Genomic DNA, 18,176 nt, shown 5'->3' with positions numbered 1-18,176 from the left:
ATCATAGACAAAAACATATATAAAACAGGACAACAGATGTAGTAATGTAGTACACATAATTTTATACAAAGTAAATAAATAAAAAGTCAGAACATGAAAGGACACCGTAAATATATATATATATATATACATGTACACATACATGATGCTTGGAAGAAAAAAAAAGACATTGTGTGTGTGTGTGGGGGGGGGGGGGGGGGAGGGGGAGGGGGGGGGGGGGAGGGAAATGAAAGAAAGTGTACAGTCAGTTAAATTATAAATAATAACTATCACTCTCATTCATCACCCAACCAAACATATTTTGGTGTATGGTGAACACTGATTTTTGAAGTCACAGTAATAAACCATAACAAAGTATTTTCTAACTTTCTGCACGCATCCAGTCACACAAGAGAACAGACGACCATTTGAACCTTGAGTGAGTTTGTAAGCTCCTTGCCACACACACATGCAATCACTGAAGGAACTTATTATCAAAATTTTAATCTATGTATTTTTAAAATTTTTCCAAGGCGTTGCTTTACTGTTGCCATTCCTTTTTTCGGCTTTCGATCTAAAACAAGAAAGAAAATACATAATGCCACTGGCGGATGTCACTGGATAGTACATATTCTGATAAATTAAGGAAATGTTTCTCTATCATAAAAGATTCCAATGTAATCATGGATTAAGTACTTTTGTTCCAATAAAGTGAGAACAAAGTTCCTTCTTTACTAGTAACAGACAAATAAAATGTTTAAAATACATGAAATATTTTAGGCAGTTGTTCATATTTCACTGTGGACTGTCTGTATCTGTTCTGAAGTTCAGTCAAGTATAGGCCATTTAAGGATCATTAATTTCAACATAATACTACTTTATGGGCATTAGAAATCTACTCATATGCTTTAATGGCCTTTGTCTTGTTTCTATTAAAGAAAGAAAAGAGGATCAGGTTTTAATGTCTGCAACACAGTCATTAGAGATGTGTGCAATTTCAGGTAGTGCATCGATGATGGAAGAAATCACAGTGTCCTGGCATTCACCTTAGCTCATTTTGTGAAACAACAGAAAAGCTAAATCTTCAGGACCAGATTTTCTTGAATGTGAGCCTTAACCACTACCTCCCTCCATTTTGTTTTTACAAAGAAGTGAAGGGATTGACTCTTTTCTGTAACAATGCTATCGAAGGATTTCATTTACTCACAAATTAAACTGAAAATATATTTATACAATGTTTCTCTTTACACATTATTGTTTTCCTTCCCCATTAGAATGCTTAAGAAACTAAATACAATTACCATTTTTGCTTTGTTTTAACCAGAAAAAAGTTTCAAACTACACAATAATGCAGTTGTGCTCAGACAGACCTCTAGTTCTCATGAAAGACAGCCATGCAGCATCCAGTAGTGGACAATAAACTGAAACACATTGACATCCAATGTGCTAAAAATGTTGTTGAAATGTATTGCATGTAGAATGTGTCACTCACTAATAATGTGAGAAAATCATAGAGAATTTTTATGAAAATTAATTTCAATATCTCATCACACACAACTGTATGTGTCATATCTTCATAAAAAATGACAAGTAACTGTTTTGATAAAAATTTTAATCACATATTTTTAAAAACAACCACCTAACTTAACTCAAGGGGAAAAGTACAATATCAAAGTCATAGGTTCATTAAAACTCTAATGACCTTGTTGTCGAAGATACAAATCAGCAAAATCTTGTTTGCACAAAAAAAACTATGTAGGACAAAATAAGGGAAAAACAAAAGAAACAAAAAACAGATTTTGAAATATTCCACACAGGAAAGTCACCACTAGTATATTACAAAGTATTTCCCCAAGGCCTCATATATATTCCACACAGACCAGGTTTTTTTTGTACGTAAAGTATGTAGAATGAGATTTTATCTACTCCTCTCTCTCTCTCTCTCTCTCTCTCTCTCTCTCTCTCTCTCTCTCTCGTTTCTATCTCTGAGTTATGAAGAGTGGGGAACAAATGCAGTATTGGAGGTGGTAGTGGGGGACAGACGATCAGAGGATGGGATGACAGGGGATGGAGAAACACTGGCTCAGGAATAAACATTGGGGAGGGGTGAGCGGCAGAGGCAGATGTGGTGAAAGACAGTTGTGGTAAGACGATATGAAGGTGGGTATGAAAGTATGATACCAACACAACAGTATAAATGTTATGAACAGTTTCTTAGAAGAAAAAATTACACCTACATTTTTGAATATCACCATTCCTTGCGGATGGGAACATCCCCAATGCTGACACTGTACTCGTTGGCTGCTGAGCTAACGCAGCACTGTACTTCACTTTTTTCTTATTGTATGGTCTCTTCGGAGGCTATGGAGCAGAAATCATCCCTTAAGAATAGTTACAATATTAACAATAAAGGCTTACAGGTCTAGTGATATTCATTATTTCTATATTTTTATTTTTATTTATTTTTTGCAACACACTCATCAATAATTTCAAATTAGTATTCTCTTTACAGAGTAGTAATGTCTGTGATTGTAAAATAGTACCCCATCTGTAGTAGATAATCGGTAGTAAAATGAAAATACTACAAGTTCTGCAGAAAGTATTCTCTGATTTAATACACTATGTGATCAAAAGTATCCAACACCTCTATCTAATGCATAATTGATCACTAGATACCATGAGGTACCCGTGGTCTAGGGGTAGCGCCTTTGATTCATAATCAAAACGTCTTTGGTCCCAGGTTCGATCCCCGCCACTGCGTAAATTTTGATAAATAATCAGCATTGGCGGCCGAAGACTTCCGGTATAAGAAGTCAGCCTCATTCTGCCAACGGCCTTGTCAAAGAGGGCGGAGGAGCGGATAGAGGTTCAGGGCACTCTCTTGTCCTAGGGGTGGGAAATTGCCCCTAAAGGCGGAAGAATCAGCAATGATCAACGACATGAGGATGCAGAAGGCAATGGAAACCACTGCATTAAAGATATGTAACGTGTATCCACAGGACATGTGGCCTGTAATTGAAGAAGTGTCATGATGATCTCTCCATTCGCAAAAGATTCCGGAATAGTCCCCCATTCGGATCTCCGGGAGGGGACTGCCAAGGGGGAGGTTACCTTGAGAAAAGGATTGAATAATCAACGAAAGGATAACGTTCTACGAGTCGGGGCGTGGAATGTCAGAAGCTTGAACATGGTAGGGAAACTAGAAAATCTGAAAAGGGAGATGCAAAGGCTCAATCTAGATATAGTAGGGGTCAGTGAAGTGAAGTGGAAGGAAGACAAGGATTTCTGGTCAGATGAGTATCGGGTAATATCAACAGCAGCAGAAAATGGTATAACAGATGTAGGATTCATTATGAATAGGAAGGTAGGGCAGAGGGTGTGTTACTGTGAACAGTTCAGTGACCGGGTTGTTCTAATCAGAATCGACAGCAGACCAACACCGACAACGATAGTTCAGGTATACATGCCGACGTCGCAAGCTGAAGATGAACAAATAGAGAAAGTGTATGAGGATACTGAAAGGGTAATGCAGTATGTAAAGGGGGACGAAAATCTAATAGTCATGGGCGACTGGAATGCAGCTGTAGGGGAAGGAGTAGAAGGAAAGGTTAGAGGAGAGTATGGGCTTGGGACAAGGAATGAAAGAGGAGAAAGACTAATTGAGTTCTGTAACAAGTTTCAGCTAGTAATAGCGAATACCCTGTTCAAGAATCACAAGAGGAGGAGGTATACTTGGAAAAGGCCGGGAGATACGGGAAGATTTCAATTAAATTACATCATGGTCAGACAGAGATTCCGAAATCAGATACTGGATTGTAAGGCGTACCCAGGAGCAGATATAGACTCAGATCACAATACAGTAGTGATGAAGAGTAGGCTGAAGTTCAAGACATTAGTCAGGAAGAATCAATACGCAAAGAAGTGGGATACGGAAGTACTAAGGAATGACGAGATACGTTTGAAGTTCTCTAACGCTATAGATACAGCAATAAGGAATAGCGCAGTAGGCAGTACAGTTGAAGAGGAATGGACATCTCTAAAAAGGGCCATCACAGAAGTTGGGAAGGAAAACATAGGTACAAAGAAGGTAGCTGCGAAGAAACCTTGGGTAACAGAAGAAATACTTCAGTTGATTGATGAAAGGAGGAAGTACAAACATGTTCCGGGAAAATCAGGAATACAGAAATACAAGTCGCTGAGGAATGAAATAAATAGGAAGTGCAGGGAAGCTAAGACGAAATGGCTGCAGGAAAAATGTGAAGACATCGAAAAAGATATGATTGTCGGAAGGACAGACTCAGCATACAGGAAAGTCAAAATAACCTTTGGTGACATTAAAAGCAACGGTGGTAACATTAAGAGTGCAACGGGAATTCCACTGTTAAATGCAGAGGAGAGAGCAGATAGGTGGAAAGAATACATTGAAAGCCTCTATGAGGGTGAATTTAGAATCGGAATTTAAAAGAGCTTTGGAGGACTTACGGTCAAATAAGGCAGAAGGGATAGATAACATTCCATCAGAATTTCTAAAATCATTGGGGGAAGTGGCAACAAAACAACTACTCATGTTGGTGTGTAGAATATACGAGTCTGGCGATATACCATCTGACTTTTGGAAAAGCATCATCCACACAATTCCGAAGACAGCAAGAGCTGACAAGTGCGAGAATTATCGCACAATCAGCTTAACAGCTCATGCATCGAAGCTGCTTACAAGAATAATATACAGAAGAATGAAAAAGAAAATTGAGAATGCGCTAGGTGACAATCAGTTTGGCTTTAGGAAAAGTAAAGGGACGAGAGAGGCAATTCTGACGTTACGGCTAATAATGGAAGCAAGGCTAAAGAAAAATCAAGACACTTTCATAGGATTTGTCGACCTGGAAAAAGCGTTCGACAATATAAAATGGTGCAAGCTGTTCGAGATTCTGAAAAAAGTAGGGGTAAGCTATAGGGAGAGACGGGTCATATACAATATGTACAACAACCAAGAGGGAATAATAAGAGTGGACGATCAAGAACGAAGTGCTCGTATTAAGAAGGGTGTAATACAAGGCTGTATCTTTTCGCCCCTACTCTTCAATCTGTACATCGAGGAAGGATATCAATGATACAATTCGCTGACGACATTGCTATCCTGAGTGAAAGTGAAGAAGAATTAAATGATCTGCTGAACGGAATGAACAGTCTAATGAGTACGCAGTATGGTTTGAGAGTAAATCGGAGAAAGACGAAGGTAATGAGAAGTAGTAGAAATGAGAACAGCGAGAAACTTAACATCAGGATTGATGGTCACGAAGTCAATGAAGTTAAGGAATTCTGCTACCTAGGCAGTAAAATAACCAATGACGGACAGAGCAAGGAGGACATCAAAAGCAGACTCGCTATGGCAAAAAAGGCATTTCTGGCCAAGAGAAGTCTACTAATATCAAATACCGGCCTTAATTTGAGGAAGAAATTTCTGAGGATGTACGTCTGGAGTACAGCATTGTATGGTAGTGAAACATGGACTGTGGGAAAACCGGAACAGAAGAGAATCAAAGCATTTGAGATGTGGTGCTATAGACGAATGCTGAAAATTAGGTGGACTTATAAGGTAAAGAATGAGGAGGTTCTACGCAGAATCGGAGAGGAAAGGAATATGTGGAAAACACTGATAAGGAGAAGGGACAGGATGATAGGACATCTGCTAAGACATGAGGGAATGACTTCCATGGTACTAGAGGGAGCTGTAGAGGGCAAAAACTGTAGAGGAAGACAGAGATTGGAATATGTCAAGCAAATAATTGAGGACGTAAGTTGCAAGTGCTACTCTGAGATGAAGAGGTTAGCACAGGAAAGGAATTCGTGGTGGGCCGCATCAAACCAATCAGTAGACTAATGGAAAAAAAAGAAAAAGAAGAAGATACCATGAAAAGTGGACCCGCCAGCATAAAAGGAGGCGGACAGTACTGTGTTGTCAGTAGAGAAGCAGTAACAGCAAAATGGATCAGTGAGGAAAGCTCAGTGACTTCGAACATGGACTAGTCATTGAATGCCACCTGAATAACAAACACATGGAGGATATTTCGACCATTCTAAATCTGCCCACCTAGTTGACTGTTAGTGTTGTGAGTCTGAAATGGAAACATGAAAGAACCATCCGGCATTGTGGAGGATGGATGATAAAAGTTGCATGCAATCAGCAGAAATAATTACTCGTGAGTTTCAACGGGCTGCCGCCAATCCAGCTAGCACAATGACTGTGCACAGGGAGATGAAAAGAATGGGGTACAATGATTGAGCAGCTCCTAATAAGCCACACATTTCTGTAATCAATGCTTAGTGCTGCTTCAGGTGGTGTAAAGAGCAATGTCACTGGACAGTGAATGACTGGAAACAAGGGATTTGTAGCAATGAATCGCATTATATCCTGGGGTAACCTGATGGAGGGCTTTGGGTTGGGCAGATGCTTGGAGATCGTTATCTGCCATCATGTATAGTGCCGACAGTGAAGTACAGAGGAGGTAGTGTTACGGTATGGGGGTGTTTCTCGTGGTTAGGGTATGGTCTCCTTATTGTGCTTAAGAAAATGCTAAGGATGTGAACACATTTTACAGTATTATGTACTGCATATATTAGAGTAACAGCTCAGAGGTGATGACTGTATATCAGTCTGATAATTTGTTGTTGTTGTCTTCAGTACATAGACTGGTTTGATGCAGCTTTCCACACTACACTATCCTGTGAGAGTTGCTTCATCTCCGAGTAACTACTAAAACTTACATCCTTCGGAATCTGCTTAGTGTATTCATCTCTTTGTCTCCCTCTATGATTTTTACCCTCCTTGCTTCCCTCCAATGCTAAATTGGTGATCCCTTAATGCCTCACAATGTGTCCTACCAACCGATACCTTCTTTTAGTCAGGTTGTGCCACAAATTCCGATTCTCCCCAATTCTATTCAGGACCACCTCATTAGTTATGTGATCTACCCATCTAATCTTCAGCATTCTCCTGTAGCACCACATTTCAAAAGTCTCTATTCTCTTCTCATCTATACTATTTACTGTCCATGTTTCATTTCCATATGTGGCTACACTCCATACAAATACTTTTAGAAAAAAACTTCCTGATACTTAAATCTTTACCCAATCTTAACAAATTTCTCTTCTTCAGAAATACTTTCCTTGCCATTGTCAGTCTACATTTTACACCCAGTCTACTTTGGCCATCATCAGTTATTTTGCTCCCCAAATAGCAAAACTTATCTACTACTTTAAGTGTCTCATTTCCTAATTTAATTCCCTCTGCATCACCTGATTTAATTCAATTACATTCCATTATCCTTGTTTTGCTTTTGTTGATGTTAATCTTATATCCTCCTTTGAAGACACCGTCCATTCCGTTCAACAGCTCTTCCAGGTCCTTTGCTGTCTCTGACAAAATTACAATGTCATCAGCAAACCTCAAAGTTTTCATTTCTTCTCCACAGATTTTAATTCCTACTTAAAATTTCTCTTTTGTTCCCTTTACTGCTTGCTCAATATACAGATTGGGTAACATCAGGGTAGGCCACAATCCTGTCTCACTCCCTTCCCAACCACCGCTTCCCTTTCATGCCCTCGACTCTTGTAATTATCATCTGGTTTCTGTACAAATTGTAAATAGCCTTTCACTCCCAGTATTTGACGCTTGCCACCTTCAGAATTTGAGAGAGAGTATTCCAGTCAATGTTGTCAAAAGCTTTCTCCGAGTCCACAAATGCTAAAAGCATAGATTTGTCTTTCCTTAATCTATCTTCTAAGATAAGTCATAGGGTCAGTATAGCGTCGCGTGTTCCAACATTTTTACAGAATACAAACTGACAATTTACCCTGTCATAAAGCACCATTTGTGAGGCAATGTATTATGAACAACAACAATCTTGAAATGGACTGGACTGTCCAGAATCCCGACCTAACTCCAACTGAAGACATTTGGAATTAGTTATAACACTGACTTTTCTCCAGACCACAGAGCTTCCAACATCACTACCTTCTCTGGTTTCAGCTCTTGTGGAAGAATAGGCTGCCTTTCCTCCCCAGACATTCAGACACCTCACTTAATGTGTACCCATTATGAGTTCAAGCTGTCATAAAGGTGAAGGGTGGACATACCTCATATTGATGTCCACTAATATGTGTCCAGATACTTTTGATCATACGGTGTATATTAATGAACAACTATTAAGAGTTATTACTCTCTAAGTGTTTAAACTATCTTTGCCAAATGAAACTAGATGTCTTAGAGATAGAAAATCTTTGAGTTCATTCATCTCTCAATGACTGAGAATGCAACCACAAGATGAGCAGCAAAATTTCATTACAAGCTCCACTGCAGAAAAATCCTGAAAACAGTTGCAGGACACACTATATCAATGAAAACTGTCCACACCCATCTCTGACATTGGCATCTCTGCATATGTGCCAGTGGTGTGTCCCCCATTAACAGCTCAACACACAGTATCCAAAGATGTCACATAGTGGAACATTGAATAATGATGGGAATGTGGGTAATACATCAAATGGAGACATTTCAGTGGAGAAATTTCCTTCTCTGATGAGTTACAATTTATTCCCATTCCTGAGAACCAATGTGTTTACATATGGAGAGCGTGAAAAAATTGGAAAGACTCATTCTAAAAAGGAACATCCCAATATCATAGTGGTGGTATGACAATGTTGACAGGAATCAAAACTGGCTGAATAAATTTCTTTCAAGGTGTTATTCTAATCCTGTGACATAAAATTTTTATATCACTGGCAATTCTTACAGTCCAATATGATATTCTGTTTCAGAATGGACACTTTTTAAAGACACCAGAAACTGAATGATCCCCTTATTTCTTCCTTAAATACAGTATTGCTCAGGATCACACATAAGGACCATATCATCTTGGAATTCATCCCTCAAATAGCACACACGTGTCCCACTGCACCCATCATGAAGCTCGTCATCTCTGTTGAAATCCTTAACGGACTGAAAAATCATCATTTGCTTGCTCTTGTGATTATCATTTGGTCTACTCTTTCCATCAGTTTGCTTGTTTTACATCTACATTAACTGAAGCAGAGAAATGTATACCTTCACCATCAACTAGAAACTGAAGAGAGTTTGTGTGTGTGTGTGTGTGTGTGTGTGTGTGTGTGTGTGTGTGTGGGTGGGGAGGGGGGGCATTTCTTTCCCCCCATTAAGTAACATTAACTTTACATACTGTCTGCAAGTGCAGATTTTGTTTCAGTTTTCTTTTTTCCCTTTGACCAACCCCTGTCCATGTATCTGACACTTTCATTTAAGATTTTGCACTGTGGAGAGTTATCAAAAAGTGAATAAGAAGTGGTTGGAACACTAAAAAATTTTCACAGCATGGACCAAGTATAAATAACAAATAAAATAAAAATAATAATAATAATAATAATAATAATGTCTTATTTTATACAAAATATTCTAGGGGATGTAAAAGTTTCAGAATTATACTTGCAAGCGTACAGTTTCACTCATTGGTACAACTGCCCGCTTGGCAGCTGCGGCCTCAAGAACTTTTTCAACACACTGTTTCTTTGTCCCTTCTCTCAAAGGCCTATCTGTCTTTGGAAGCAATGGGCCTAATCTTGCCCTAGGAGACCATGATTCATCCATGTTTCGTTTTCCTCTCGATTTGAAAGTATTATCTTCGTCATCAGACGTGTCAATTGCTGGGTAAACTGTAAAAAAAAAAAATTTGTCTTAATTCAGCGATTGGTCTTGAAAGACAGAAAATGACTAACATTCAAAATGAACTTATACAAAACAAAATCAAATACAGAAAACTCCAAACCAAGGGGAGCATCATATTAAAATTATTTTTTACAATGATCACTAATATACGGGTCAGCTACAAGAAACTGTGTTTACAGCTTAATGTAAATGTGGTTGAAACAACAAAACTTAATGTAAACAATTTCTATAAAGGACCACTCAACATCACAAAATCCCCACCAATAAACAGTGTACAGACTTACTTAGACATCACATAAAAACTTAACATTCACACTACAGTAATTTCGTAAGCATCTAAAATAGAGACCATCTCAATTGTCTACTGGCTATTGTCATTGGCATCAGACATGGTGATCTCCAGTTCGATTCCCAGTCATCATCCGAGATATTTCGAGGTTGTAAGACCTGGAATTGAATCCACTTTGCTTTAAAAGAAAAAAAAAGCAATCAATCTGAAACATAAGCTGCCTAACTAGCTTCAAATTCAAATGCTTACATCAGGCTGCATAATACACAGAAATTATAATAATAAGTTTTTTTCTGAAATGGAGATCATATCCCCATGATACAGCTACTTTTTCATTTGTATATAAAGCACAACTGGTTAAGAATATGTACAATCACTTATCTTTTAATTTTCACTTATTGTGCTAGCAAGATCTGGTGCCGAAAGCCACATAGCAGCTCTGGTGGATAGTGGCTGTGGAAGAGATTGGACCTGTCTATGCCTAGCAATGTTGTGAGAGCATCTTCAGTGTCAGTGTTGCCTAGGACTAGTCTTTTGCTTTTTTAAAGTTCTGACATACCTTTCAGGTTCTCTGTTCCAAGGTAACTGAGAAGGTGGGATGATAATGTGTTCTAAGTCATTCTTCTGGTAAAAGGTTGTGAATATGGATCCAGTGAACTTAGGACCATTGTGAGACACAATGTTTCTTGCAGTCTCCACAATAGTGAAGATATTCAGTAGCTCTGTAGCTGTGGGGAAAGTTATTTGATAAGTGTATACCAAGGCTGGTCACGCCATTCACAGTAACAAGCCATGTTGCATCATCAGAGATACGGTCCAGAGTCTTCTTCTGTTGCATGTGCAACTATAGGTGATGTGATGGAGAATCCTGTGAGACTGATTTACACGCTGGAGTCATCCTGTAATCACATGCCCTTCCCATTTTTAAACAGTAATCTTGATAGGGGCAATAGTGCTTCAGCATGGGCTTGTTGACTTGTTAATCTATACTCAAGTTTGTAGTTGTAGTTGCAGTTCCTCAGAAAAGTCACACAACACTGCAGTCTGTGTGACATTTTTCAGGCAGTTAAAACCATGGTCTGAATTAGGCTAAAAGCAGATTATGATCTGCAAGTAAGTGGAATTTCTTTTGAAATGTTTTCTTAAATACTTCACAACTGCACAAAAATGATATTTACTTAATATCCAAACAATTTTACATGCATGGTGTTATAAATATGTCCAAACATTAAATAAATGAATATTTTTGAGCCACTATCTTTTGTTTAAGATACAACATGATTTCAAAAAGCATGTCGCAAGATTAGTTGATAACCTCCCCAACTGAATATGAAGTCCTCATAACTCAGCCAGATACAGATACAAAATATTAATTCTGGTGTATCATGAACAACATTTTATTTAGGTCACTGTCGCAGAACAATGCAGACACACAATGAAACAAGACAGGATGATTGTCACAAGGTAGTTATATCAGTTAAGCTTGATCGGTAGCTGCAAGAAGTTTTTTCAGAACAGAAGTGTCAGTGTCGCACTGCAGCAAAGAGAAATTTAATCACAGTGCTACTGGTAGCCAGCGCACAAACGTTTTTGGCAGCTTAGCCCAATAAGTCAGCTGTTGACTTGTTATTGGAGGTTATTGACATCTGTTGCTACATCAAGCCCTCGGGGAGAGTGGAATGTCCCCCACGAATCGCACCAGGAAGTGTGCGCATGGTCTAGAACGCGTTCGGCACTGTAGTTGATCTTCTGCTTCCAGTGGAGGTTGCTGTACTAGAGGTGCAGATTGTGGCTGGTTGCGTTGTGCATGCTTTTTGTTGCAATTCTGGCAACAGAAAGGATGGCTTACCCAGTCGATGGAGACAGTACTGGGTTTGCTGTTAACTGAAATGTCTATTTTTTCTTCACGTCTGCCAATGGCATGATGAGGGCCTGTGTATAGAGGTGTCAGTGCCGGTTTCGTTCTATCCCTGTGTAACATCACATGTGTGCAAATCTGTAATTTGCGGTGCACAAACATTTATGATGTTCCATGCCTCGATGCTGGATTTGATTTGTGCCCTGCATCGAGACCGCGCAGGAATCAATGAATTTGCCAGGGAGCTATAGTACCTCTCCATAAATTAGCTCAGGCATTGAGGATTCCACATCAAGTTTGCAAGCATTATGTAGACTGAGCAAGACCAATGGTAAGTCTGTTGTCCAATTTGACTTATGACACATTAATGCAGCTTTTAATGACCAGTGCCAGCATTCAATCATTCCATTTACTTACTGGGTGACAGCTTGTAATCTGGTTAAAGACAGTGGCTAATGTTTTCGCTGAAATATTGTTTAGTTGTATGGCTTCCAACCAGTTCGTAAAGCAGTTGGTTGCTTTTAACAGATTTCATTGGCCTTTTGAGGGCGCTAATGGTCCTACAACATCAATTTGTACATGTGCAAATCTTGCAACTGTGTCTGGGAAATATCACACAGATGCAAGTACATGGCAAAATACTTTGTTTTGCTGACATTGAACCCATGCACGAGTCCAGGTTCTAAAAACTTTCTGCACACTGGGCCACATAAAATGTTTAACAGTCAGTTTCACTATTGATGTAACACCTGAATGACATAAGATTTTCAGGCTCTTGGAAGCATGTTTATGGACTGAGGAAGATATAAATGAACAAGATATGCCATTTGAAACTTCACGGCAGGAACGTCAATCAGTTTCAGCCGAAGGTTGGAGGAAGTGTGTTTAAGCAGGTCCTGGTCCTACTCTTGTGCTTTGGCAAGCTGAGTAAAATCCACTGCATCCATTATAGTGTTTACACAGGATAGGCAGTCAACTACTATGTTGTCAGTTCTTGATATGTGGCATACATCGGGGCAAAAATGAACAATAAATTCCAGTTGATTGTACTGTCATGATGAGAATTTATCATTGTTCTGTATGAAGGCATAGGTGAGTGGTTTACAATCTGTGTAAATTGCAAACTCACTCTCCTCCTACAACATACGAAAGTATTTAATAGATTCGTAAACCACAAGTTGTTTGTGATAGTATACACACTGTTTTTGTTGTGGCAGAGAGAGCTTCTCCGAGTAAAATGCGAGTGGCTGCCACACATCATCTCTGTGTTGTTGTAATGCTGTGTCAATCGTCGTTTGACTTTTATCCACCACCAGTGCAAGAGGTGCTTGAATATGTAGGATGTGCAAGGAGTGCTGCACTCACTATACTTTGCTTGGCTATCTCAAAAGCAATGCTCATAGCATCTGTCCACAGTACTGGAATTTTCCCCTTAACTTTAGGGCCAGACAATGGTGCAGTTAGGGGTTCTTGAACCTCTGGTGAATAGGGTACAGGACACTGGCAAATACTGAGGACTCCCAGAAAGCGGCCTAATTCTTTTGGTGTTTCCAGCCATGGAATCTTCAATATTGCTTCCATTTTTTCTGAAGTGATAACAATCCTGCTGATGACATCATATGGCCTAAAACGGTGATTTCTGGTTGCCCAAAAACATACTTGGCAGTAATTGACACGACCTTGCTGCGGCCGAAAGAACAAGAATTTTGATAAGATACATGAAGCAATATAACAAACCTTGTAGCACTGAATCTATAAACCTCTGCTAAGTCTACGCAGCATTTCGTAAACTGAATGTCATAAACTGTCTCTCAAAAAGGCCAAACTGTGTACTAATAGCCGTCTTCGGTATGTCCTCTTCAGCCACAGGAATTGTGTGTACACCTTAGCACAGTCTAGCACACTAAATACAGTTGCACCACGTAATGTGTAATTGTAGTCTCTTAATACTGGCACAGGATAGAGATCTGATATTGTTCTAGTGTTACGGGATGTGGAAATCTCCGCATGGGTGCCATGTGCCACTTTCTATTGGCACCAAGTACAAAGGCAATGACCAGGGCTACTGGAGGAGCGTATGATTGCCTTCCTTCAACACTGCATTGAAATTTGTTTTGGCAGTAGCGTAAAGATCTGGAGCTAGGTGTCTTGGCTTACATGAAGTTGTGGGCCTGCATTGGTGTTAATGTAGTGCACAATGCTGTGACTTAACTTTATCTGAGCACCTGGGGGTCGCGTGATACCTGGGGATTGCTCCAACAGGCCTGTGATACTGCCGACGAGATGTATTGGGAATGTCCAGCAGTAGACAATAATGTGCAAGAAAGTCAGCTCACATTATGGGTTCTGTCATATCTGCTACAGTAAAGTTCCAAGTGAAGGCATGGTGTAATCCTAAATCCAGTTCTGTGTGCCCAGGTCGCTACGGACATGTTATCAGCTGCAGAGAGGCAGAATGTCTGCGGCCGATATCTACAATAGAAAAATAAATAAATCAGATCCCGTGTCCACAGAAAACTTCTGTCCTGTCTTCCTATCAGTTACGAAAAGGTGCAGGGATGGCGACTGTCGATCAGGTGCACCTACTTTTGATTGCCGTTGCTGTTTGGGGAAGCTCAGGGTGAATGGCATTTCTGTGCCTGGTCTCTGACCTTTCAATGATACCAACAAATTTCATGCCGCCCGCTACTGAAGAGTCCTTAGAGGGGTGACTTCTGAACCTATTTTGAAAGTGTCTTCTAGTGTTTCAGTTAGAAAGTAGCTCAATGACTTGTTTGCTCAGAGCTTCAATCTCATTCCTTGATGTGCTGCTGCATTCCAACACTGTCGAACTGTTTGTGGATGGCACAATCATGTCCTGGATTCTATCTGACAGGTCTCCTACAATGTCTGGTGATACCTATGTGTCTGATTGTATAATGGCCTTTACTTGAGCTGGCAGCCAGCTGCTGCATGGTGTGCACAACAGTGCATCTGGTATGGTATATGCACCAACACTGCTGCGCAGATATCAGAGGTACCCAGACGCCTTTCTTTCCTGATATCTTCCTGCACAAGTACTTGCCTCTGGTATGATTCTCTGATGGCATGGTTATTATTTCTTGTACTTCTGCAACGTAATGATGGTATAACTGGCTGACAACTAGTGTGAATTTTGTGGAGTCTGCTGTTACACTGTTGCAGAAAAAAAACTTGTGAGCAAGCCATAATACTGGATTGTGTGGCCAAAACGGATGTAGTACTCCACTATATTGTGGTTTACTCGCAATGGCTGTATCACGTTGGGATCACCACTGTCACAGGACTAGTTGATAGCCTACCAAACTGAAAATGAATAGCTCATAACTCAGCGGGGTACACGTACGAAATATTAATTCTGGTGTATCATGAAAATTTTATTTAGAATAAACCACGTCACTGTTGCACATGCAGAGCAATCCAAACATATAAAGAAACGAGACAGAATGATCATTAGAATGTAGATACATCAGTCAAGCTTCGTGGATAAGTATGTGAAGTTTTTTTGAAACGAAGTCATCATAGTGCGTCGCACTGCAGCAAAGGGAAATTTAATCCCAGGGCTCCAGGTGGCCAGTGTGCAAATTCTTAATGATTTAGTGGAATGAATCAGCTGACAACTTGTTATCCGAGCGTGTTGGTGTCTACTGCTACAAGCATCTACTAGTTGCTAGGCGTGGAGTTCAGAAGATTGTCAAATGTAATATTATTTCATAAAGGAAAAAATAAAATTTCTCATGGTGTAAACTATAGTTGCTAACTGTTGTTTTATTTCGGAATAGTTAGTTTGGGTACTAGTAACTGTTTTTAAGGCTAATGCTATAGGCTTCTCTGTAATGTTGGCGTTTTGTCTGGGGCAGCATGGTATCCATGACATTTTGTGAAACATTAGTGATCAGAACTACACTTGCTTTGCATATAAGTGGGCAAAGCTGAGGTGAGTATTTAGAGTATGAAATACTCTTTTACTGTCACACTTACCAGTGCAGACTGGTAACAAAGGCACAAAAATATGGAATAGGTACCCAGATATGTGAGAGGCTCTAAGCCTCCTTAGGTAATAGAACCCATTATGTTGTCCTAGATGGCACGTGTTCATTATGCCCCAGCAAAGTGTGATAGAACTTCTTTTGTTCTCTATATATGAGAGTTGTACCAAAAGTAAGGTTCCCATATTTTTTTACAAATAGAAGATATTGTTTATTGTTATCAATTTATGCATCATTGTAAAGCTTGCAATTTTGTCTATTTTTCAACACAAGTCTCCATTTTTTTGACACACTTTTGAAGACTGTGCTCCAGCTTTTATATTCCTGAGTTGAAGATGTCTCTCACCAACTCGTTGAGGAAGCGCGTGACCTCTGATCGGACTTCATCACCCCTCTTGAAGCGTTTGCCACCTAAGTGTTCCTTTAGCTCGGGGAAGAGGTGATAATTGTTGGGGGCTAAGTCTGGGCCGTAGGGGGATGGGGCATAACAATCCACCCAAATTTCTTCAGAAGCTCCTGTGTTTGATGAGCAACATGGGGTCAAATGTTGTCATGAAGAAGCACTACTCCCTCCATCAGTCGTCCTCTCTGGCAATTCTGGATTGCTCACCGGAGTTTGGTCAATGTTTCACAATATCTGTCTGAGTTTATTGTCATCCCAGGCTGCATGAAATCAATGAGGAGTATCCCCTTCCGATCCCAAAACACAGTCGCGATAACTTTTCCTGCCGACTGTGTCTGTTTGAATTTCTTTGGTGGTGGTGAACTGGAGTGACCCCACTGGTGAGATTGTTGTTTTGTTTTGGGGGTGTAATGAAACATCCACGTTTCATCTCCCATGATGATAGGGTCCAACAACTTCTCCTTGTTGCCTCCCGCCTCACATTGTTGAAGAAACTTGTGAGCACAGGCAAGGCATTGCTCCTTGTGTCCGTCAGTCAGCATCCAGGGGACTCAGCGAGCGCACACCTTGTGATAACCCAAGGTTTCTGTTACAGTTCTTTCAATTAATCCGTGGAAAGCTTCAGGAATGTGTTCAACAAGTTCATGGACAGTGACCCTCCGATCTGTGAGCAGCTCACTGTTGATCTTCTGGACAATCACATCTGAAACCGGCGGTCTTCCACTCCATTCTTCATCGTGAACTTCTGTGTGACTCTCAGCAAAAGCCTTGCACCATTTGCGGACGTGCTGAACGGACATGCACTCTTCACCATAAATCTCAGTCAGTTGCCAATGAATCTCCACGGGCGGTAACTTCCTTGTGTGGAGAAACCGGAGTACTGCTCGAACCTCGCACTTGGTGGGAGCGGCGGTCAACACTTCCATTTCTGACAGCTGCCAAGCCAACACTGAGTGACATAGCAAATTGCGGACAGGTGGGCTCGAGAGGGGGGAAAACACTGCAAATGGCACTGTTGTCAGGCTTAGCCTAGCACCTTCTCTTGAGTCTGTAGCTCATTGGGAACCTTACTTTTGGTACAACCCTTGTACATAAACGATCTTACAGATAGGGTGCACATCAATCTGGGACTGTTTCCTGATGATGCTTAGTGCTTAGGAAAGTGTCATCGTGCTGTAAGTGTAGGAGGATACAGGATGATCTAGGCAGAATTTCTATCTGGTGTGATGAATGGCAGCTAGCTCTAAATTTAGAAAAAGGAAAAACAATCCTCCAATGTTCAAATACAGTATTGGTGGTTTACTTTTTGAGCAGTCATCTATGCATAATATGTTGCAAAGCAATAACAAATGAAGCATGTAAGGTCAATAGAACGGAAAGCGAGTGGTTGACTTACATTTATTGAGAGAATTTTAGGAAAGTGCAGCTTATCCATAAAGGAAATCATGTACAGAACACTGGTGCAACCCATTCTCAAGTACTGCTGTAGTGTTTGGGTTCCTCGCCAGGTCAGGCTAAAGGTAGACCTGTAAGAAACTGAGGCATGCTGCTAGATTCGTTACCAGAAGGTTCGATCAAATTCCAAGTATTATGGAGATGCTACATGAACTCAAATGGAAATCCCAGAAGGGTAGACAATGTTCAAAAAATGGTTCAAATGGCTCTGAGCACTATGGGACTCAATTGCTGTGGTCATCAGTCCCCTAGAACTTAGAACTACTTAAACCTAACTAACCTAAGGACATCACACACATCCATGCCCGAGACAGGATTCGAACCTGCGACCGTAGCAGCAGCGCGGCTCCGGACTGGAGCGCTTAGAACCGCACCGCCACCGCGGCCGGCGGTAGACAATGTTCTTTTTGTGAAACACTATTGCAGCCGACTGCAGAATGACTTGAAAT

The 18,176-nt window shown here is 40.3% G+C and overlaps 1 protein-coding gene across 2 annotated transcripts in view; it reads right to left on the bottom strand.

Annotated features, from left to right (window-relative positions):
• Positions 1-255: 255 nt before the first annotated feature.
• The window catches only part of LOC126471586 (lysine-specific demethylase phf2-like), a 175,273-nt gene continuing 157,352 nt past the window's right edge, over positions 256-18,176 (bottom strand). For both annotated transcript variants that reach the window (XM_050099822.1, XM_050099823.1), the window contains 3 exons: positions 9,488-9,702; positions 2,217-2,340; positions 256-553 (listed from right to left, as the gene is read on the bottom strand). In XM_050099822.1, coding sequence (XP_049955779.1) covers positions 474-553; positions 2,217-2,340; positions 9,488-9,702 — 419 coding nt within the window. In that variant the 3' untranslated portion in view covers positions 256-473. The remainder of the gene's footprint in view (positions 554-2,216; positions 2,341-9,487; positions 9,703-18,176) is intronic.

This window comes from Schistocerca serialis, chromosome 3 (assembly GCF_023864345.2).
Source record: "Schistocerca serialis cubense isolate TAMUIC-IGC-003099 chromosome 3, iqSchSeri2.2, whole genome shotgun sequence".
NCBI lineage: Eukaryota > Metazoa > Arthropoda > Insecta > Orthoptera > Acrididae > Schistocerca > Schistocerca serialis.
The sequence above is the reverse complement of the archived record's forward strand: the minus strand, read 5'-3'. Positions and strand labels throughout refer to the sequence as shown.